The 23597-nt window shown below is 35.6% G+C and overlaps 1 protein-coding gene across 2 annotated transcripts in view; it reads left to right on the forward strand.

The window, feature by feature from the left end:
- The window catches only part of MXI1 (MAX interactor 1, dimerization protein), an 88203-nt gene that overhangs the window by 16177 nt on the left and 48429 nt on the right, over positions 1–23597 (forward strand). The window contains exons 1-2 of one of the 2 annotated variants that reach the window (XM_020905442.2): positions 76–363; positions 1829–1961. In XM_020905442.2, the coding sequence (XP_020761101.1) occupies positions 291–363; positions 1829–1961 (206 nt within the window). In that variant the 5' untranslated portion in view covers positions 76–290. Of the gene's footprint in view, positions 1–75; positions 364–1828; positions 1962–23597 lie in introns of those variants that run through there. The other variant, XM_070470153.1, reaches the window with a different exon arrangement.

The following is a 23597-nucleotide window of genomic DNA, read 5'->3' on the forward strand; positions in this document are numbered from 1 at the left end:
AGGAAGGGGCGGGAGGGGGCGGGTCGCGGTACTGCTCCCGCCCCTCCCCCGTGCTCGCGCGGAGAGGTAAACAAACCCCGCGCGGGTTGCCAGCGGAGTCGCGGGGGCGGCAGGGCGGCGGGGTGGCCCGGGCGGCGGGGGCGGCGGAGAGCGCGCCGAGCCGCGGCGGGGCTGGCCCGCCAGCCCGCCGCACATGTCCCGGGGCGGCGCCGGATTGTAGCCGCTTGCGGCGCCTCCTGTTGGCTGGGGAAGGGAGTGCGGAGAGGCCCGGGTTGCCGCCCGCGGTGCCCATGGAGCAGGTGCGGATGATCAACGTGCAGCGCCTGCTGGAGGCTGCCGAGTTTTTGGAGCGCCGGGACCGAGGTAACGGCTGGACGCCGCCGCCTCTTCCACTGCCTGAACCCGCGCACTCCTCTTCCGCGCGGGGAGCGCGGTGCGGCTGGTGTGAGGGGTGTGTGTGTAAGGAGAGGTGTCTGTGAGGAGGGGGTGCTTGTGTGAGACGGGAGTGCGTTGCTAGGAGGGGGGGTGCGTGTGTGAGGAGGGAGTGTGTGTGAGGGGGGCGCGTGTTTGAGAAAGGGACGCGTGTGAAGAAGGGTGTGCGTGTGTGAGAAAGGGGTGCGTGTGGAAGAGGTGTGTGTGTGAGGAGGGGTGCGTGTGTGAGGGAAGTGCGTGTGAGGAGGAGTTACACGTGAGGTAAGTGCGTGTGTAAGGAGGGGTGCCTGTGTCAGGAGGGTGGGGTAAGGGAGGTGCGTGTGTGAGGAGAATTGTGCCTATGTGAGGGGGAGCATGTGAGGGAGTGAGCATGTGAATGAAGGGGTACATGAGGCAATACGTGTGCATGTGTGTGAGGGGCACCTGTGGGTGTGTGCATGTTCAGGAAGGGCAGCAGGGGAGGACACTGTCTCCTGGAGAGACTGAGGGAGGCGTCAGGCTGGAACCCGGGGCTGCCCTGAGTGGACGGGAGGAGAGGGAAGGGGAGAGGTGGTGAGAGTGGAGGTGATTTGAGGACCTGGGAGGAAAGAGGACGCCAAGAACCGGAGGAGGGAGTAGTGCTTGTCGGGGTGGAGGAGCCAGGACCCGGAGCCCAGACGGGGAATGCCTGCTGAAGAGCAGCGAGGTGGACAGATACTTGTGAAGAAGTGACCTCTGCACATCCAAATACGGTGCACTGGGATTCCCTTAGGAATAGAGACTAAGGGAAATGTAAAGAGATTGGGGTGCTGAGTGCAACCCCTGCAAATTGTGGTGTCGTGAGAAAATGTCTTCCTAGAACAAGGTGATTGAATTGTTTGAAGTACACACAAATGTGGGGTTTAGAGAGACACCTTGAAGGGGGATAGTTATACGAAAAGGGCTTTTGAAACAAATGAAATAATTTAGGTGAATGGTAACTGGTCTCAGAAATGAGGGTCCTAACACCTACTCTAAACCAAGGAACTTGGCTACGCCTAGTAGCCGAGTGTGAACATGGCTACGCCTCAACGTTCCCCTCCATGCCGAGCCCCCGGTTGCAGCATTCAAAATGAGGGTGTTTGCGTCAAGATTTCTTGGAGAAAAGGATTTTGAAGAGGAGGGAGAAGTTCCTTGGTTTAGAGGAGGTGTTAGTACACCTTTCAAGCGTGAGTTGGGTCTGTATATAATGTCACAGGATTGATGACCAGGCAAGGACTGGGAATCTTTTTTTCCAGTCAGAAAGAATGGAAAAAATTTACCTCTTTTTCTTCTCTGTTTTCAACAACCTGTTACTGAAAGGACTGGAGATCTGTAGATCCAGGAGTTTGGGTATATCCTCTTACCTCTTCCTCTTTTTTTCTTGCCATTTGTTTAGAGTGTGAACATGGCTATGCCTCAACGTTCCCCTCCATGCCGAGCCCCCGGTTGCAGCATTCAAAGCCCCCACGGAGGTTGAGCCGGGCACAGAAACACAGCAGTGGGAGCAGCAGCACCAGCACCGCCAACAGGTATTGAGCTGCAGAGGTTTAGAAAGGGCAGCTGACGGGAGGGAGCACACACTCAGGCAGAAGTGCTGACCCAGCTGACCTCTAATATCAAGTCTACAGCAGCACTGTCAGCCAAGCAGGTGCCTTTATCACCACCCCTGAGAATTTGGCCCTTTTTAAAATAATTAAGTCTAGGAATCCTAACCTGACTTTGTGTAGAAGGGAAAAAATAGAATCTGGCAAAACAACCAAAGAAGTTCTTGCTGGGGATTATCAAGTGGAGATGTCTGTGACTGAGAGGGATAGTGAGTTTAGAGATTCGGCAGCATGTGTCCATGCATGCAGCCATATGCTAAAAGTAATCTTGGGCCAGCTTTAAACTTGAGAGATGCAAGAATTTTTAAAAATCAGAAATAAGGAGGATATAAAGCAGAATGAAGGGTTTTGTTAAAGGAATAAAAATATTTAGATGCAGTAGGAAGTTGGTCACGGTCTATTTTTTTTTTTAAGGATGAGAAGAGTTAATTGGTAAGGGAGCTCTTAAAGCAAAAAAAAGGAAAGAAGATGTTTATCCTTCAATCAAAACAGATACTAGAAAATGCTTACTTGGATATATACTCAGACATAGTTGACTTCTATTTTTTGAAAATTTTTGGTAGTGTCTGGCTGTCTTTTCAGTGTTTTTTTCTAGAGGGCCTGTGTATTCTAAAGATTCATCTCATATGAAATTTTCAAAAGCCTGTCTTAAAACCAGCTGTTGCTTGCCTTTTCCATGATGAAAGGATTTAAATGAGATGTTTTTTTCTAAAGTTTTTTTCTAGAGAATGTAAGCATTCATTTTGGAGGGGCACAGAGCATTCTGAGTAACTAAGTTTGCTGGATGACTTTGGAGAACTCCAGACAGGAAGTTGGATAGCACTTGAAGATGTGGGTTGGGAGGGAGCAGGAGTAGGGGCTCATACTCACTGATGCAGAAAACCTGAGGTTCCTGTAGATAACAGTGCTCAAAACGTTGGACCTTTCCTCTCTGCCTTTCTAACATTACTGTGGCAAGTCACTAATATCTTTAAATCTGTGTCTCCTTTTTTGGCTTCTTTTCTTCACTAAGACTATTCTATACATTTAAGTAATTTTTAAAATTATAAAAGTATTTAGCCATAAGTGTATTATGCTGTATTTATGTTTATTTGTGGGCCTACAGTATTTGTTGTGGTATGGCAGATTTGGGATGAAAATATGTAGGCATGTTAAACAAAACAGGCAGCATTAAACAAGAATTACTTATAAATTTTCCTGCCCTTCAGTTTCTCTGGTTAAGCTATCAGCAATTAAAACCTATATTCAGGAATTTATGAGTTTTCCATGCATAGACTAAAAATTTTTTTTTTTAACTTTGAGGCATGGGAAGAATACTAGATAGGAAATCAAGCCTGGGTTCTGCCGTGGTATAAGTATATACTGATTGTTTCCTACTTTCTAGAAATCAAGTATATGATCTCATTACATTTTTTCTCTATCCTTAACTATTGTCATAGTTTGAGGGGATTAATCAACTACATGCTCACCAAGGTCTCTCCTTCCCCTGAAGTTCTGTGACACTAATTTATTGACAGTTTTAGAGATCAGTTACTATATTGGTTATTCAGTACACCATCCCATCATTGCAGATGTGACATTTTTACTGACATCTCAAGAATTACAAAGGCATAAATTAGATGTGTGTTTCTAGATTTTACCAGTTATGTTATAGGTCATTAATGTGTTTGTCATCTGTTGACTTGTACTTTGCTTAGCTTGGAATTTCTCTTTCACGCTAGTGTTCTTTTTAGGAGTCTACTACTGTGTGTTGGACCACATAGCTAATTACTCTGTATTTTAGCACAGCATGTCAGAAAATTTATAAGACTACAAGTATGCCACTTTATTCTTAGTAGTAGTACTCAAGAGAAAATAATCACATGTACATTGGACCACCTAAGACTAAATAGAGTAATTTTTCATGGAAATATAAATAGTAAGAAAGACAAAAAGAGAGAAAAAAAGATTTTAGGATATATTATCTGAAGGTCTACGCATATGCGGGATTTAGGGTGGAGCCTTTAGATGAGAACTAGTATGTTAAAGGGGAACACTAGGAATTATTTCTCTTTACCTTTTAAGATTTCTGCTTCACAGAGTAGGGAGCAAAGGGTCAAATTCTAGTACTGAGATACTGAGAAGATAGTGTTGTTATTTCATTTGTAAGGGAACACTATAGACTCCATGTTATTACTACATTTAATAAAGATTTTATTATACTGGTTACATAAAACAGAAATAAAACTGGTAAAATTTTTAGTATGTTAGTCATCTGAAACAAGGAAAGGAATAGAGTTGATGAGTGTGTGTGTCTTATTTTCCTATCAAAAATGTACCTATATGGACATTGCTCTTCCTATTAAGCATCTTGAACACATGTCATAAAGTAATATTTGTTTCCCTGACATTGTAGCATACTTAAGATACAATGTTGATTGACTCCCTCCCTAATATTCTCAGGTATAATATGATATTCCTGATATAAACTTGTGCTGAGAGTTGACTCATAATATATAAATTCCTATTCTTTCTTTCTCCCAAGTCTTGAAGCCTTGCTTTTGTAGAAGTACAAAGGAGAGAAAATGAGTGATGCAATGTGTTATTAAAAGAGGGTACCATGAAAATTTAATTTTATCATTTGGGATCTTTTTGACAATTAGAGGGTGGAATATATAGTACATAATTATTTTTTAAATTCATGTTTGACTTTACTGTAGTCTTGGTTCATGGCCTTCTGGCACACTTCCTAAAATCACCCTTGCTAAGGTGTTACTGCTATTAGAGAACTGGCAGCAGTAGCTCTCTGGCTTATTGAGTAGTATCAGATAAATTCACAGCTTCTTTACTGTTTGGTTTCACAACTGAAAAATACCAAGATCTCTCATCTTTAAAACTCTACTAACACCGCTCTACATGGCTTTGGTGTAACACCAATTTTCTCCTAAATATCTCTTGAACCTGCCTTTTCTCTTGGCTTCGTTACTACCCTCCTAATCCAAGATACAATTACTTCTACCTGAACAGCTCTTGTGACCTCCTAACTGGTATCCCTGCAACCACCCTCGTTCCAAATGCAATTCTGATGAGTTATATTTGGCTAGCCTTCCTTCAGTTCCTTTAATACACCACATTTCCTCCTACCTCAGGGTCTTTGCACATACTCTGTTCTCTTCTGAGAATCATTTTTCTTCCCCTTTTGCCAAGTTACCGCTAATTACACGCTTGCTTCAGCTTATAATAACTTCTTCAAGAAAGCATTTTCTCACCTGCCAAAGTGAATCAGGTAGTCACATACCTCATGGCATCCATACTTTTCCTTCAGTGTTTATCACAGTTTGTAGGAAATACAGTTATATGATTGATAAATTCATGTCTCATTTATTGGACTAAAAACCCCATGGAAGCAAGGATTAAATCTCTTCTGCTTAAAGATTTATCCCCAGTAACTATCACAGTGCTCTTTAAACAGTAAGTTTTTGAAGAATGGAAGGTTTTTCAAACTCCAAGTAGACTATTTGAAATTGGAACTGAGTTTTTCTTTTGTGCCAAGTATTATATTAGACTCTGAATAGAAATAATGTAAGAATGTTCAACTTCTGCTTTGGCAAACTCTGATTGCTTTGTACTTGGAAGGATATTACTGACAATACATTTGGAAGGGAAAACAGTGTACAGTATTTGAAGAATAAAAATCTTCAATCTGCCAGTTTTTTTAAACACATATATTAGACTGTACGTATAAAATACTAAAACTAATATTATACTACATGTATAAAGTACATGTATAAAATACTCCAATTAATATTAAAGAATACTGTTATCATCCTGTGTCATGAGAGTAAAATGATACCAAAACTTGTCTATGCAAAGAACCAGAAATCTGTCAAATATTGGCAGTAAATACTGGTATGAGATTGTGACACACATACAGAGTTTTCTTTATTTTAAGGTGGTCTATAAAGTAGAAAATACAGGCATACCTTGTTTTATTGTACTTCCCTCTATTGTTCATCACAAATACTGTGGTTTTTTTTTTTTTAACAAGTTGAAGGTTTGTGGCAACCCTGCATTGTCAGGTGATGGTAAGCATTTTTAAATAAAATATTCTTGAGTTAAGGTATGCACATTGTATTTTTAGATATAATACTGTTGCACATTTAATAGACTATAATGTAGTGTAAACCTAAGTTTTATGTGCACTGAGAAACCAAAAAAATTCTGAGTCGCTTTATTGCAGTGGTCTGGAACCAAACCCACAGTATCTCCAAGGTATACCTTTACCAGTTTATTGTTGAATTTCAAGTTATTTCTTTAGTATTTTTTGGATACTAAAGAATCTTATAACAGCAGCAGTATTTCAGTACTATCTGCTAAGATTGAGGGCATAAAAAACAAAACAACTTTCCTTTTGCTTTCAAGATTTTAATTTAACTTTTTTAAACTACAAAATAATGAAATGTTTTAGCCTTATTTTAGAGGGAATGATGTATTGTTACATTCTCAGCTTTATATCCTTTTTGTCTATCATCTTCATGGATTTTTACGGTTTTTGTTTTTGTTTGCAGGAGTAGGGTGAATTCTTTTTCTAGGATAGTTGTAGAGGATTTTTTTTCTAGTGGAAGTAGTTTGACATATATCTTCTATTTTTATTCTTAAACATGTACCTATTTGTTCACAGGATAATTGAATGAAGCCTTATTTTTTATTTTTGAGAAATTTATTACTAGTCTTTATTTTTCAGTTTTTCTGTCTTAAAGAACTAGGTGCTGGATCTTTGTCCAATAGAGAACTCTCAAAGTTTCAAGGCCAAAAGTAGAAATTAGTAGTAGTTAAACTCTTAATGATATTAGTATTGTTCTTCAGGTACTTTCCATATGTTGAATGATGTGATCTGATGTGTTCTGTGATATTTTGTCTTCCACTAAAACCAAGTTTAAATGAAAACTTCTGAAGAATTACTTATATACTTTAACAAACTAGACTTATTGAAGCATAAGTTTGTGGTTGCTGGATTTCTAAAAAATATATCCCCCTATGGAAGTATAATTGAAGGAGACTTTCATGATCATGGCTTGTAAGTTGGTGGAACAACTGTTGTTCCTATTTGATAAAAGGCTTTTTGGTAGAATAGTCATTTGATGCTAAAGTGTAAAAGATCACAAATCACAAAAAGGGAGTTCTGGATTTCTTCTGGTATAGCTCTCTGCCTTATGAAGGTAAGATATTATCATATATTTTATGGTTAAAACTCATACTAGGGATGGTTAAGTGATTTGTCCAAGCCTTATAGCCGTAAGTGACTGAGTTTAATATCAAGGCTGATTTTAAGCAGTATATGCGTAATTCTAACCAGGCAGGACTTTTGGCCTGAAGAAAGGTTTCTCTTCTGGATTTCTCCTTACAAATGACCAGCATTGCCTCCTTTTGTATATATTGTAGCATGATTCTTTGTTTTTTCTTAAGTGAAGACAGTTCCCCCAATACTAATCTAATCAAAGAGCTTTTGTGGTATGGTTTTGACAAAATACGTATCCAGATCCCATTTCTGTTCAATAATGCTAATGTAATTTAAGCTTGTGTATTTTTATTTTCATTTTGACTTCTGGCATTTTAAAATACTGGCAGACTTTTTTCCCCCTCTATGTGTGTGTGTGTGTATGTATCTGTATACACATATGTATTAATATATTAATATGTCTTCTTCGTTATCATCTAACATGTTATCAAGTAAACATATAAATTTATTATTTCAAACTATGATGAGCTTAATAGAAGAAAGCTGGAGGATCCTATGAAGGTCATAATGGAGGACTGGATCAAGTTTGAAAGAAGGCATGTTGGGATTGTGAACCTTTGCAGTCCTGCTTTCACTTATCCTGAACATTTTTTCACGTTCATACATGTCTATTAAATCATTTTTGATTACAGCATAATACTCTACTTCATGTGTGTACCATAATTTGTTAAGCCAATGATCTGTTAATGACATTAAAAATGTTAATTTTTCATTCCATACAGGGCCACTGTGAACATCTTTATATAGATACTTTCGTGCATTTGTCCTCCTAGATCCTTAGGCTAGACCTGAAGAAGTAGAATTGCTGAATCAAAGGGTGGAATCCATTTTCAATAATAGTAACAGTAACACTTTGCATTTGGTGTACTAGTTGTGTACAGAGCCCTTTAGTGTACATTATTATTTCTTTTGAATTTCAGAAAATTTCTGTGAGATAAAGTGGAATTTATTTCTTTATTTATTAATAAGGAAACTGGGCTGATATGCAAAGTAACTTTTACAGGTACAACTAGAAGATGAGGGAAATCCCTGGGATTTGTTTCTCTGGAATCATCAAACAGTCCTTAGTGATAATCTGCCTAAATACCAAGACTCAGTGACTACAACCTGAATTTTATTATGTGTTTTAGTGTTCTCCTTGTCTGCTCTGGGAAATGCCTGAAGTATATGGTCTGTACCTCCTGCTTTAATGCTTTCCCACCAGAGGTCTTTTTTACCCTTTCCAGTTTGCTTCCTTATTTGCTAGCTATTGAAACTGTTCTCTTAAAGTAATTTGTAACCAAATTTATTGAACTTATACATAGAATTGTTGTTATGCATGCTTGTGGTATAGTTGGAAAGACAGTGTATATAGTAAAAATGATAAATAATACAAGTCAGTAAGATGTTATAGACAGGGCAGTTTTTATTTATGTCAGATGCTGGTACAGAGAATAAGTAGATAGCTTAAATTTGTTTACAATTTTTTTTTTTTGCTTGTGAACAACAGAAATTTACTTCTCACAGTTTTGGAGGATAGTTGAGAGGTACAAGATCAAGGAAGCAGTATGACCAGATAAGGGCCCTTTTCTGAGGTGCAGACTTCTCTCCTATAGGAAGTCTCCTGCATATGAACGAGTTCCATTCTGAGAGTGCACTTGTTGTTTAGTTTTTTACAAAAGGTTACAATAAAAAGATCACAATAGGTTACTGTGAAAATGCTATACATTCACAGTATATGCTTGTTCACTGATTAAACTTAATGTGCATTCAAAGAGATATAGGGATTCCATAACATAGTGTTAGGGTGAAATTTCTTATGTTTTGTCTAAGTAATGAATTTATTATAAGAGAAATTATTTGGTTTAGTAGACAATTTTGTTATTAACATTACTGCATACATTTCAGGGAAAAGTATTATGGATTTTCTTTTTATTTAATTTTATGACATTGTATAAAAGGATTTCCATGTGGTATTTATTTCCTTGTCTTTGTTTATCATGGGAAATACTTTTGATAGTCTTTTGAGAACACTATGTAAACACCATTTGTGGAGGCCACGTAATGAGAGCTTTGAAGCCATTTGAAATGAGCATTTTTAAATTACAGAAGAACATAATTTTAGTCTTTAGTCAGTCATATATTTTGATAAAGCAACTGATTTTCCTTTACTCATTTTGATTAATTAGATGGGGCAATTTAGGATTCTCTTTGAGGAACTTTAAGGAACTTTTCCTTTTATGTAATAAAAGAGACTGGAGAGTAAAATGTGGTAAGTTTACCTTGGTATTACAAGAAGTAAATTTTTAGGTTTTTAATTTTGGTCACCATAATCCTATGTCTTCTATGTGAATAACAGAACAAGTGATCTTCAGTCTTCACAAAAACTCTAGATAATATACTGTCATTAATACTTAGTCTTTTGGATTGATTTTTATAGTCTTGTTGGTAACAGTAAATGCATGTAAGTTACAATTTAAAATGTAGATTTCTAGTTCTGTCTCTAAAGGTTTGGTGTACTTCATTTTATCATTTTAACACGTTACCCACTCAGTTGTCTTTTGGAAGGCAGGTTACATTTCTGTAAATAGCGTTATATGTCAAAAAGAAGTTTTTGAATTTCATTTTTCTATAGAATCATTGTTTATTGGGCAAGGGGGCGGGGTGTTTACCTAAAGCTCAGTCTATATTTTAATGGCATTTACCAAACACTGTATTTAGTCCACTGACTGTTTAAAGAAACAGAATGATTTATTTGTATAAAACTTAAACACTTTTTAAAAACTTTTATTTTATATTGAAGTATGCCCAGTTAACAATGTTGTGAAAATTTCAGGTGGACAGCAAAAGGACAGCCATACATATGCGTGTACTTTAAAAGAGTTACATAGTGGTCATCTAACATTGTAAGAATATAGTGCCCCAGGTACGGCGTATAGGTGCAGTTTTCTTAATAAATTCTGCCTTATTTATTTACTTTTAACAAACAAAATGGATGATGGAATGTGAGCTACATAAGAGAAGAGACTGAAATTTTAGAGTACTTATATTTCCAGTGTAGGTACTCAATAAATACTGAGTAAATGAATGACCGAATACTTTGAGCATGATTATGTAGACCTGAAGGTAACGTTTAAACCAAATGTTGACATAATTTTGAGAAGACTTTTAGAAAAGCTTAGGCTTAATTGATTGCTTTGTATGAAATGGGTCTAGGAATGTTTAATAGTTTTATTCTGTAACAGGTATACTCAATGGAGAAAAAATTATGGTTTTTTTTTTTTTTTAACATTTTAAGACCCATATTATCAGAAATAGCTGAGTAACATGTTTCTTTTATTCTTTTAACAAACATTTTAAATATCAGTAGGAATTATAATATTTATTAAGTATCATTGTGTGCTTCATATTGTTGGCCATTTTACAAATGTGAAAAATAACTTGGATGTTAATGGTAAAGTGTAACAAGTGTAAGGCAACTGTCCTGTAAGATGAAGATCTCCTACAGGAGCCCACAGGAAGACTTGAACATGCATGGTCATGGCATTAATTAATAGACACCAAAAGTTGGAAACAGTTGAAATGTCTGTCAGCTAGTGAATGGATAAACAAAATATAGTACATTATACAATGGAATACTACCCAGTAATTAAAAAAAAAGTGCTCATACATATGACAAAATAGATGAAACACAAAAAAGTATGTAAACAAAGTCAGATATATAAGAGTACATATTTGCATTATTCCATTATATGAAATTTGTATTTATAAGGCAGAACTATAGAGACAGAAAACAGATTAGTGGTAGATGAAGGCTGGGAATGGAGATTGTCTGCAAATGGACAATTTTGGGAGTGATAAAAGTTTTCTAAAAGTGGAATGTGGTAATGGTTACACAAATATGTAAGTTTACAAAAACTCATTGGATTTTTTACAAAAACACTTAAGATGGGTGAATTTTATAATATGTATCAGTAAAACTTGGAAAAAAAGATTACCTGTCTTATTTATTGCAGTAAAATAGTGAAGGATCTTGAACATATGACAAATGCTAAGAAGAACTAAAGATGGAATGGATGAATGAATATTAAGCAATGATTCCTTTTTTATTTCTTCCAGGTTTATTGAGATATGATTGACATATAGCACTATATAGATTTAAGGTGCACAGTTTAATAATTTGACTTATAGACATCATGAAGTAATTATCACAGTAAGTTTAGGGAACATTCATCTCATATAAATACAAAATGAAACAAAAAAAATTTTTGTTTTCCTGTGATGAGAACTCTTAGAATTTACTGTCTTAACAACTTTCATGTATGTTGTATGTTAAATCCCTGATACTTACCTTCTGACTGGAAATTTATACCTTTGACTGCCTTCATCCAATTATTCCTCCCCTCACCCCTGGCCTCTGGTAACCACAAATCTGATCTCCTTTTCTATGAGCTTGATTGTTTTTTGAAGTATAATTGACTAACAATACTGTATTAGTTCCTAGTGTACAGAATAGTGATTTATTATTTCCATGCATTACAAAGAGCTCCCTAGTTGGCACAGTGGTAAAGAATCCACCTGTTAATGAAGGAGATGCAAGAGTTCAATCCTTGGGTCAGAAAGATCCTCTGGGGTAGGAAATGGCTGCCCACTGCCGTATTCTTGCCTAGAAAATTCCATGGACAGAGAAGCCTAGCAGGCTACAGTCCATGGGGTCACAAAGAGTTGGATGCGACTGAGCTCACAGTCACGCATACATTACAAAATGATCTCCACAGCAGTGATTCCTTTAAAACTTGAAATAAACCAGTAAGGAGTGGGGAGTGTCACCTCCATTCTCCTGCTGCAGCCAGAGCAAGAATTCAGCTCTCCTGCCAACCTCTCCTCCCTTACTCCCTGTGAGAATCACTTTTTTTTCCCCTTTATTTTTATTAGTTGGAGGTTAATTACTTTACAGTATTGTAGTGGTTAATCACTTTTTTATGTGATATATTTCCTTTAGATAGGTTCTTTGAAATAGATACACGTATAACATCTATGTCTGCTTCTAGCACTGTAGCAAAGAATGGAGTATATTAACCATGGAAATTAGGATCTGTGGGTTTTCTGTTATGAGTAGTGCTATTAATTATGGTACCACTTGGTTTTTTTCCCTTCAATGAGTATCTACCGTATGTTTATTTCATGCCCGAGTCCTTCCTAAAATACTGAATTACAATTTGGAAGTCAAATGATTTAGGAAATCACTGACATTTTTTCCATTTAAAGGATTTGTAGAATGTTGAAGCAGTCTAGATGATTAGCGATTTGTCTTCTTAAGTATCTTGTTTGAACTTTTGAAAATACGTTTAAGAGCGTTATTTTTAATCTTCACAATTCTCTGTGGTTTCCATTATTTTTTTAACCTAAGAAGTGATTATTTCACAAATATTGTATAACTTTAGTGTGTATTAGATGCATCTTAATTTCTGGCACTAAGAATAGAGAGCTGTTATCTTTTATTTTACATTTATTTTTAATATTTAAAAAAGAGTATATGTATATAGTTTTAAAAGTTAATACTAATTGGCTTATAAAAAAAATAACACTCCCCTGCCTCATCTCTCCTCATCCAATTTTTGCTTCCTAGAGGCTGCCGCTTCCAATAATTTAACAGTTTCTTCTGCTGTTTGCTTTCATATTTCTAAGTTATAAACTTACCCTGCTTGTTATCTGTTGACTTCCTGTTGTGAGGATGAAGATTTGACTGTCTGTACTCTTCACTGACAGCAGATTAATCATTTGCCAGAAGTGAAAAAAAATTAAGTAGATGAAAAGTCCAGATAGTCTCCAAATAACTTATGTTTTAAAAATATGCACTTTCTAGTAATTTTTATTATTAAATTTCTGGAATAAGGAAATGATGTCTTAGTCTCATTCTTGAGTACTTTGCGGTAGATTAGAGTATTGCCCCAATTGCAGGATGAGATTGATAACTTTAAAAAATTGTTTTGTTGCAGTGTAATTTCTATACAGTAAAATTCCTCAATTTTTAGGTTATGATTCAGTGACTTGATGTGTATAAAGTCATACAACCTCCAAGACAATTATGTACAGAACTTTTTTTATCACCTCAAGCATTGTTATCTCATACTCCTATAGTCAGTTTCCTATCTCCACTTTCTGATCTCTTTTCTGTCACTATAGTTTTTCCATTTCTAGAATTTCATATAAGTGGAATCATATATATACTATTTTGTGTCTGACTTCTTTCACTTGGTGTAATATTGTCTGAAATTCATTCATGTTGTCCTGTGACTCAGTAGTTAAGTCCTTTATATTGCTGAGTCCGTTGTATGAATCTACCAAGTTTAATCATTTACGAGTTGATAGACATTAGGTTGTGTATAGTTTTTAGCTATCATAAGAAAAGATGCTGTATACATTTACGAACAGATCTTTCTGTGGAAATGTGTTTTTATTTTTCTTAGCTACCTAGAATTCTGGGTCTCATAGTAACTGTGTATATAACTTTATAAAGAAACTACCAAACTATTCTCCAGAGTGGCTGGACCATGTTCCATTCTGACTAGCAGTGTAGGGTACTTCCAGTAACTCCAAATCCTGGATAGAACTTGGTATTGTCAGTCTTTTAAATTTTAGCCGTTCTAGTGGGTGTGTCATAGTATCTCACTATTTTACTTTGCACTTTTCCAGTAATTTTAAACATTTGTTGTGTGTTTGCCACTGATATAGCTTCTTTGGTGAGGTCTCTGTTCATATCTTTTGCTTTTTATCTTATTGAGTTGTTTTCTTATTAAGTTGTAAGATTTCTTTGTAAATTCTGGATACAAGTTCTCTATTACATATGTGGTTTGCATATGTTTTCTCCTCAGTGGTTTGCCTTTGTCATTTTCTTAATAGTGTCTTTTGACAAACAAAAGTTGTATTTTTTGATGAAGTTCAGTTTACATGTTTATCTTCTAAAGTTAATGCTTGTTATGTCCTAAGAAATCTTTGCATAATTCAAGATCATAAAATTTTTCTCTTAATGTTTTTATTCTAGCAGTTTTATAATATTAGTATTACATTTAGATCTAAGATTAATTTAGGAGTTAAATTTTTATAGACGGTGTAAGGTAAAAGTTGAAGTTCATTTTTTGGCAAATGGCCATCCAGTTGTTTCAGTATCATTTATTGGAAAGGCATTTCTACATTTAATTGCCTTGGCATCTTCATAAAAAATGAATTTACCACATATGTGTGAATATTTCTGGACTCTCTATTCTGTCCCATTGATCTAAATATTTATATTTACTACATTACCACACTGTCTTAATTGCTGTAGTCTTTCTAATAAGTTATGAAATAAGGTAGTGTAAGTCTTCCAAATTGGTTCTTCTTTTTCAGGAGTTCCTTTTACTGTTGTAGGTCTTTTGCATTTTCACATATATTATCAGATCTGCTTTTCAGTTTCTACAACAAAGCCTACTGGAGTTTTGATTGAGATTGCATTGAATTGCTAGATTAATTTGGGGGAACTTGACACATCTGAACAACATTGAATCTTTTGTTGTGTGGACATGGTATATCTCCCCATTTATTCAGTTATTTAGGGTTTTTTTTTTCTAATTCAACAATATTTTGTAGTTTTTTAATAGTATGGGTAATGCACATATTTTGTTGAGTTAATATTTGTTACAGTAGTTAATATTTTTTGATGCTGTTGTAAATGGCAATTAAATTTGGTATATTGACTTTATAAACTGACTTTGCAGAACTCACTTATTATTTATAGTAATTTACGTATTCCTTGGAATTTTCTAAATATACACTAAATAATGTTATTTATTCCAGTATTCTTCCATGGAGAATCCCATGGATAGAAGAGCCTGGAGGTCTACAGTCCATAGGGTCACAAAGAGTTGGACATGACTGAAATGACAGCACAGCACAATAAAGCTATTTTTACTTCTTCCTTGCCATTCTGTATGATATTTATTTTTCTTGCCTTATTTCATTGGCTAGGACTTCTAGTACTGAACAGAAGCTGATGAGAGGAAACATCTTTGCCTTGCTTCTGATAATGGGAACACATGTATTCTTCCACCTCTGAGTATAACTGTAGGTTTTTTGTAGGTGCCTTTTAACAAGTTGAGGAAATTTCTTTCTTTCCTAATTTGCTGAAAGTTTTTATCATGAATGGATGTATGAATTTTGTCAAATGCTTTTTCTTCATCTATTATGATTATACTATGGGTTTTCTTTTTTATTCTATTAATATGGTTAATTACATTGATTGAGTTTTTTGAATCTTAAACTAATCTTGCATTCCTAGAATAAACCCTATTTGATCATGGTGTATTTTGCAGTACTGCTGCTAACCATCTCTAGTTAGCAGACTCCACGAGTTTAAGGGTGCAGTCCCCAACATGAGTGACCTCACTACAGATGCCAGACATGAGTTCAAGAGTTCCCAGCCACCGAAACTTCTGGCCAATTGGCTACAAATTTAGGGGTTCCCACAGTCCCCTCAGGTTCAGTAGTTTACTAGAACTACTCATGAAAGTACTATATTTATGATTTCAAGTTTTATTGTAAATAATATGAATCAGGACCAGCCGAATGAAGAAATGCACAGGGTGAGATCTGAGCAAGTCCTAGGCATGGAACTTTTGTGCCCTCTTCCTAGAGAATCAGAATGCCCTACCCTCCTGGCAGATTGATGTATTCCTCAACCAGTAAGCTCATCTGAACCTTGGATTCTAGAGGTTTGTTTTTGTTTTTTCCCCATGTTATTATGTAGTCACAATTGATTGAATCCTTGACCATGTGATTGAACTCCATCTCTGCTGACCTTCTTCTCCCCAAAGGTTGGCTGCTATCAGTTGCTTAAAGCCCAAATCCTCTAATTACATGATTGATCTTTCTGGCATAACTAGCGCCTGATTTAAAGTCATTTCCTTAGCACAAACTCAGTTGTGGTCCAAGGGCTCTAACTGAGGAAATTCCTATAACTGAGGAAATTTCAAGGGTTCAGAAGCTCTGTCCTTGGAATTTGAGACAAAGACCAGGCAAAGTTTTTTTCTTTTTAATTATAAAACTGATAGTTTCTATAAATTTGCTAGTATTTTGTTAAGAATTTTTGTGTCTGTGTTCACAAGGGAATGGTAATCTGTGGTTTTGTTTTTCAGTGTAATTTGTCAGGTTTTGATATCAGGGTAATATAATCCTCAAGATGATTTGGGAGATGATCCCATTTCCTTTATCTTTTGAAATATTTTCTGTAGAATTAGTATGATTTATTCCAGAAATGCTTGGTAAAATTTGCCAATGATTACTTCTGGGCTTGGAGGGTTTTTTTGTGTGTGGGCAGGTTTTTTATTATTTCTTTAATAGATGCAAGACTATTCATGGTTTCTGTTTCTTCTTGAGCTAATTTTGATAATTTTTATCTTTTAAGAAATTTGTCCATTTCATCTCAATGTGGAATTTATTGGCATAAAGCTGTTCATAATAGTATCTTATTATCCTTTATTGTGTGTTGGATCTGTGGTGATGTGCTCTCCTTCATCCCTGATAATTGGGTTTGTTTGGGAATTTTTTGTAGTGGTAATTTTTGCCTTTTTTCTTCATTAATCTCTGAAGAGGTTCATCAGTTTTACTTTTTTTTTTTTTAATCAACTACTGGCTTTTTTGATACTCTCTCTAGTTTCCTGTCTTCTATTTTGTTAATTCCTGTTATTGGCTTTCTTATTTCTTCCTCTACTTGAGAATTTTTCAACCCCAGTACTATTGACATGATGGACCAAATAATTCTGTTTTGAGCATCATTGTATGTTTAGCAGCATCCCTGGCCTCTCCTCACAGAATACAGTAGTATCTCTCACATATGATAACCAAAAATATCTCTGTACACACATGCGTGCTAGGTCGCTTCAGTTGTGTCTGTTTGCGAGACTGGGATGTAGCCCATGAGGCTCCTCTGTCCATGGGATTCTCCAGGCAAGAATACTGGAGTGAGTTTCCATGTCTTCCTCCAGGGAATCTTCCCAACCCAGGGATTGAACCTGTGTCTCCTGCAACTCCTGCATTGCACACTGATTCTTTACCACTGAGCCACCAGGGAAGCCCAAAAATATCTCCAGACATGACCAGATATCTTCTGGTGGGAAAAACAGCCCCCAGTTGAGATCCATTACTCACCTTCTGTAGGCTTAGTTTGGTTCTTTTCTACCTTCTAAAGGTGGAAGAATGGATTTTGTACTTCCCCTCTGCCTCCTACCCCAAAGGATTTAAAGCTAGAAACATTTTTTTCTAAACACTGCTTTAGCTGCACTCTGCACATTTTGAAATATTATATTTCTTTATCATCCAACTGAAGATACTTTGTTTTCTTTGTGATTTTTTTTAACCTGCAGCTTCTTATTTTCTTCCTGTATTTCATTGGGTTTAATTTGCTCTTCTTTTTGTAGCTTCTTAAGGTTGAAGTTAGACCATTGATTTTTAGCCTGCCTTTTTTTTTTTTTTAACTAATAGAAGAATTTAATGCTAAATATTTAAAAGTACTGCTTTAGATACATCCAACAAATTTTGGTATGTTGTGTTTTCATTATTCAGTTCAGAATATCTTCTAATTTCTCTGTCATTTGTTCTTTGATTTGGCACTTATTTTCTAAGTATTGCTATTTTCCTAGTTATCCTATTGTTACTGATTTCTACTTAGAGAACTTACTCTATATGATTTTAATACTTATAACTGATTTTTACTCAATTTAATTGATGTGTTATCTTTTAAATTTTTTCATCTTTTTTGAAAATGTACATACAGAAAAGTATATAAATCCTAAGTGTATAGCTTGATGAATTTTCACAAAGGTGAAGAAATAAGATACTACAGACTTACTGTCAGCCCCACCTGAGGTAACCACCAGTCTTCTTTTGATACCATTAGTTTTGCCAGCTTTTTACTTTATTTGAATGGAGTTATGCAGTATGTATTTTTGTGTCTGCCTTTTTTCATTCAGCATTGTGTTGAAATTATGAAAATCCATCCATGTTATTGCATGATAGTTGTTCATTATCAGTGCTCTATAGTATTACATTATATGAATGTTCCACAATTTATTCATCCATTCTTTTAGTTGGTGCAAAAGTAATTGCAGTTTTGCATTGTTGAAATTTGCCATTTGATATTGGAATACATTCTTAAATAAATGTCATTATGTTATGCATCATTTTAATGTGCATTTCTCACTTCATGTCTTTTGCTAATGACATTGCTGTTTATTTTATTTTAGACTATGGAAATTATGTTAGGCAAAAAGCAAATTTGAGTGATTTTCTTATTTGAGTTCAAAATGGGTTGTAAAGCAGAGGAGACAACTCGCAACATGAACAACACGTTTGGCACAGGAACTGCTAATGAGCATTGAGTTCAGTGGTGGTTCAAGAAATTTTGCAAAGGAAAAGAGAGCCTTGAAGATGAGGAGTGCAGTGGCTGGCCATCAAAAGTAGAAATGACCAATTGAGAGCCATCATTGAAGTTGATCCTCTTAGAGCTACATGAGAAGGTGCCAAAGAACTCAGCATCAATCATTCTACCGTCATTTGGCATTTGAAGCAAATTGGAAAGATGAAAAAGCTCCATAGGTGGGTGTCTCATGAGCTGACCGCAAACCAAGAAAATTGTCATTTTGAAGTGTTGTCGTCTCTTACTCTACACAACAACAATGAAGCATTTCTCAACCGGATTGTGATGTGCAGAGAAAAGTGGATTTTATATGACAACTATCAAAAGACCAACTTAGTGGTTGGACTGAGAAGACGCTCTAAAGCACTTCTCAAAGCCAAATTTACACCAAAAAATGATCATGGTCACTGTTTTGTGATCTGCTGCCAGTCTGATCCACTGCAGCTTTCTAAATTCCTGCGAAAGCATTACATCTGAGAAGTATGCTCAGCCAATCGATGAGATGCACTGGAAACTAAAACGCCTCCAGCTGGCATTGGTCAACTGAAAGGGCCTGATTCTTCTGCACTACATGGCCTGACAGCAAGTTGCACAACCAACACTTCAAACGTTGTACGAGTTGAGCTACCAGGTTTTGCCTCATCCGCCTTACTCACCTGACCTCTCGCCAATCAACTACCACTTCTTCAAGCATCGAGACAATTTTTTGCAGGAAAACTGCTTTCATAACCAGAAGGATGCAGAAAATGTTTTCCAAGAGTTTGTCAAATCCTGAGACATGATTTTGATGCTACAGGAATAAACAAACTTATTTTTTCATTGGCAGAAATGTGTTGATGGTATTGGTTCCTATTTTGATTAATAAAGATGTGTTTGAGTCTAGATATAATGATTTAAAATTTATGGTCAGAAGCCATAATTACATTTGTACCAACCTAATACTGTTGATGGACATTTGGGTTTCCAGTTTTTGGTTAGTATGAAAAGAAGGCGTATTCTCTTGTGTCCTTTAATGAACGTGTGTGTGTGTGTGTGTGTGTGTGTGTGTGTGTGTGTATTAGGTTGGTATATGCTTTCAAGGGGAAATGCTGAGTCATAAGATATGCTTATATTCAACTTTGATATGTAAGTTTTAAGAAAAAGTTATTGTTGTTATTGCTGTGCATCCTTTTTAGGCACTTGCTTTTTATGGTCTTAGTTATTGTGGTTGTTTTTGTTATTGTTATGAGAGGGGGAGTACATTTCTTATGAGGCATTTTCCCTAAAAATCTACAGTATTCAAGTTTTACTGTCATTAATGGTTTTTTAAGAATATTTAAAACTTTTTTAAAAAATATGATAGAAACAAATGTATGAAACTACTTCTTTGAAAGAATTACTTTATTGGCAGTAAGCATGATTTTCTTCTATTCTGCTGCTGCTGCTAAGTTGCTTCAGTCATGTCCTACTCTGTGCAACCCCATAGATGGCAGCCCACCAGGCTCCACTGTCCCTGGGTTCTCCAGGCAAGAATACTGGAGTGGGTTGCCATTTCCTTCTCCAGTGCATGAAAGTGAAAAGTGAAAGTGAAGTCATTCAGTCTTGTCTGACTCTTTGCGACTCCATGGACTGCAGCCTACCAGGCTCCTCCCTCCATGGGATTTCCCAGGCAAGAGTACTGGAGTGGGTTGCTATTGCCTTCTTCATTCTTCTATTAATAGTGTTCTTCAAACTTTATTGACCACTTATATACCACTAGCAGCAAAAAATTCAATATACCTAATATATTTGTATGTATTCATAATTTTATACATGTATTGCTGTACTAATATTTATAAATACCAGAGTATTAAGGTTATGTATATAAGTTAAGAAGAAGAATAAACAGAAATAGAAGTTTTACTATTCAGCTAATTTTTTTCAACCCCCTTCAGGTATATGCTTCGGAACCCTCTGCTCTAACAGAGCTGAAGTATAAGCTTTAGGATACAGTTAGAAAATATTCATTTAGCTTCATAAAATGTGTTTTTTTCATTGTGAGGAGGACACCATCCCTTAGGCACTTCAGGATTGGAAAGTAAGTGAAATGAGAATGTTAACAAATTAGGGGTTGGCTCATTAATCCAACAAAGATAGGGGTCTTTTCTTTTGTTGGAAGAGAATATTCTGGGAATGGAATCTTTTATTTTCCTTCTGTGGTGGTACTAGTCTTGAGCCAAACAGTACCATTTTGTGCAATTTCAATTCTATGCTTCATTTCATTGACTGCCACCAAACTGCATCCTAAAGAATTAAAAGTTTATGCATTAGAGCAGTGTTGTAGTCAATGAAAAATCACAGATCTGGTTGAGATAATGACTCCCATTCAAATAGGAAATGTGTTACCATGTCTCTTAGAGGGATGTTATTTGTGGAAAAGATTATCTGTGATTTGATGATAAATGATGGAAATGTCTTTATCCCTGTCCTTGGAAGTTGTTAAGCATTCAGAGGAAGGGTGTCTGAAAGGAAGACAGTTCATAGTGTTTACTCTCAGAGGTGCATTTTTGTTAGGAGAAGAAAGGTGTGCTAACCAGATGGATTATTCAGAACATTCCAGCTTTGTAGGGAATTTATCATAATGGAGTATTTTAATGGCATATTATTGGAAAGACTTGGTTGGACACATGGGCTCAGGGAAGCAACCTCAGGAAGGTTGCTTCTGCATGTGCTGGGATGTGATGTGTTCATCTACTCTGTTTGCCAGCACTATTTGGATCATTATTTTCTCCATGTATGTGTAGTTAGACATCTTCCTCTCTGTCATACTTCAGTCTTCCAGTGTCCTCATAGTCAACTAAATGATCAAAACACATATTTTCCTTTAGTTTCTTTTTTAATCATTATTGTTGTTTGTTTCCAGGCTAATTCCAAGTGTTACTGAGAACTCTCAATTTGTTGCGCCAAGTAATATGTTTAACATTGTTTTAGGTAGTATATTTTCAGTCTTGTTAAAAATAATAATATTTGCAGTGACTGGCATTTACTGAATGGTTACTATATGCTGATGCTTTTACATTACTCTCTAATTTTCAGAGTAACCCAGTCAAAGCATGTGGTGTTACTCCAGTTTTACAAATGAGAAAACTGTTAATTAGAAAAGTTAAATAATTTGTTCAAAGTTCTACAGCTCATGTGAGTAATAGGGCTAATATTTAAACTCAGAACTTCTTTTCCATTTTTATTCTGTGGTTTTGCTTTGGACTTCACAGCTCAGCTTGTTTTGCTTGTGCTATATCCTTTCCACACTTGAAATGTCTTCTCCCTACCAGGTCTAGTTTCTGGTAGTAGCAGATGTAAATCATCATGTAAGCCCCAGACCAAATGCTCCCTTTTCTAAAGCCCCATTTTCTGAGAGCCCCATTTATAAGTAAACATTGCCGCCTTTAAACTCCCAGAATACTTTGTACCTTTCTTCATATATTTATATTGCCTAATTTATTTTACATAATTATTCCTGTATATGTCTTAATCTACCAGCTAGAGACTTTGATTCCTTGCAACCTGAGATAGTTTTGAACATTGTAAATGTGCAGTATTTGTTGACCTGATATTAGAGGCAAAAATGTCATCAAAATAGGAGTAAACAATATTGATGGATTTTTTAAAAATTGAAGGAACATGGCAATATGATAAAGATTAGTATATATGTGATCATTTTTGCCTCTTGGTATTTGGAAATCTTGTTAAATTTTACTAGTGGTATAACTAGATATGGCATGTGTTTTCTGGTTTTGTGAAAAAGTTCATATTCTTAGCTATCATTTAATATTTTTTAGGAAGAAGATTAATAAAAATCCGAGGGAGGTGGAAAAAACCTGCTGTTTTAATTTTGTTCACAGCAGTGGTTCATATAACGTTCTTTTGGTGCTAGCTTTGATAATAGGTTCAGTATACTGGAATTCAGCAATTGGTTATCTTTGCGTTATGTATCTTTTGCATTTAACGCCATATGTGGGATGCCATACTGTTTGGAATAAGTATATGGTAAATGCTTCTCTCTAAATAGATTGTTTCATTTATTACTTTAGCATTTCATTGTTTTTGTTTTGCTTGTTCTGAGTTTTCTTCCCAGTAAAAGGCAGTTAAACCAAAATTTAATCACCAAGGGGGGATGTCTTATTTTGGGGAAATTTTATTATTGATGACCCTTTCAAATTTTGAACAATGTTTTTTGTTTTAAATCTCTTTAAAATATACCTATTACCTCTTCTAACTTATTTAATCTGACATTTCATTCAAACAAGAAAGAACTTAAACCTTTTTATAAATACTTCTATGTGGTAGAGATTTGGATGTAATTTATTAATTGAGTTTTGAAGTCTGAGTTTGTGTTATACTAAGAAGTCTGTGTTTTTATATCTACTTCTGAATTGTACCTATCCTTGCCATTAATTTGGCTGAACTCTTAAAGCATCCTGAGATTTTTTTAAATTTCTGTCTTTTGAGAGAGGTGTTTTCTTATTAAGATAATCTTGAAAATGAAGATCAGTCTTTTTCATCATGTGTCACTTGGACCTTACGATAATGCTAAGAAAGCAAAAGGTGGACAGTAGACAGTAACTCAAAGAAGCCTTTTGGCTCTTGAACTAAGACAGTGAATAAAATTTCCACAAATTATGAGACTGATAAAAATATTGTTGAAGTTTAGGAATTTGATTATTAAATATCCATTAGAATAATAAATCAGACTATAGTAATCAGTAATGAAATATTCTGAAGGCTTTTGACATTAATCAGAATACACTAAATGACTGAAGTTTCAGTTTTGATGACAGGAACTTAAATTTTTCTTTATAAAATTTTGTTATTAATGCTAAGTTGTTATAAAAAT

This window comes from Odocoileus virginianus, chromosome 7 (genome assembly GCF_023699985.2).
Source record: "Odocoileus virginianus isolate 20LAN1187 ecotype Illinois chromosome 7, Ovbor_1.2, whole genome shotgun sequence".
In the NCBI taxonomy this organism is placed as follows: domain Eukaryota; kingdom Metazoa; phylum Chordata; class Mammalia; order Artiodactyla; family Cervidae; genus Odocoileus; species Odocoileus virginianus.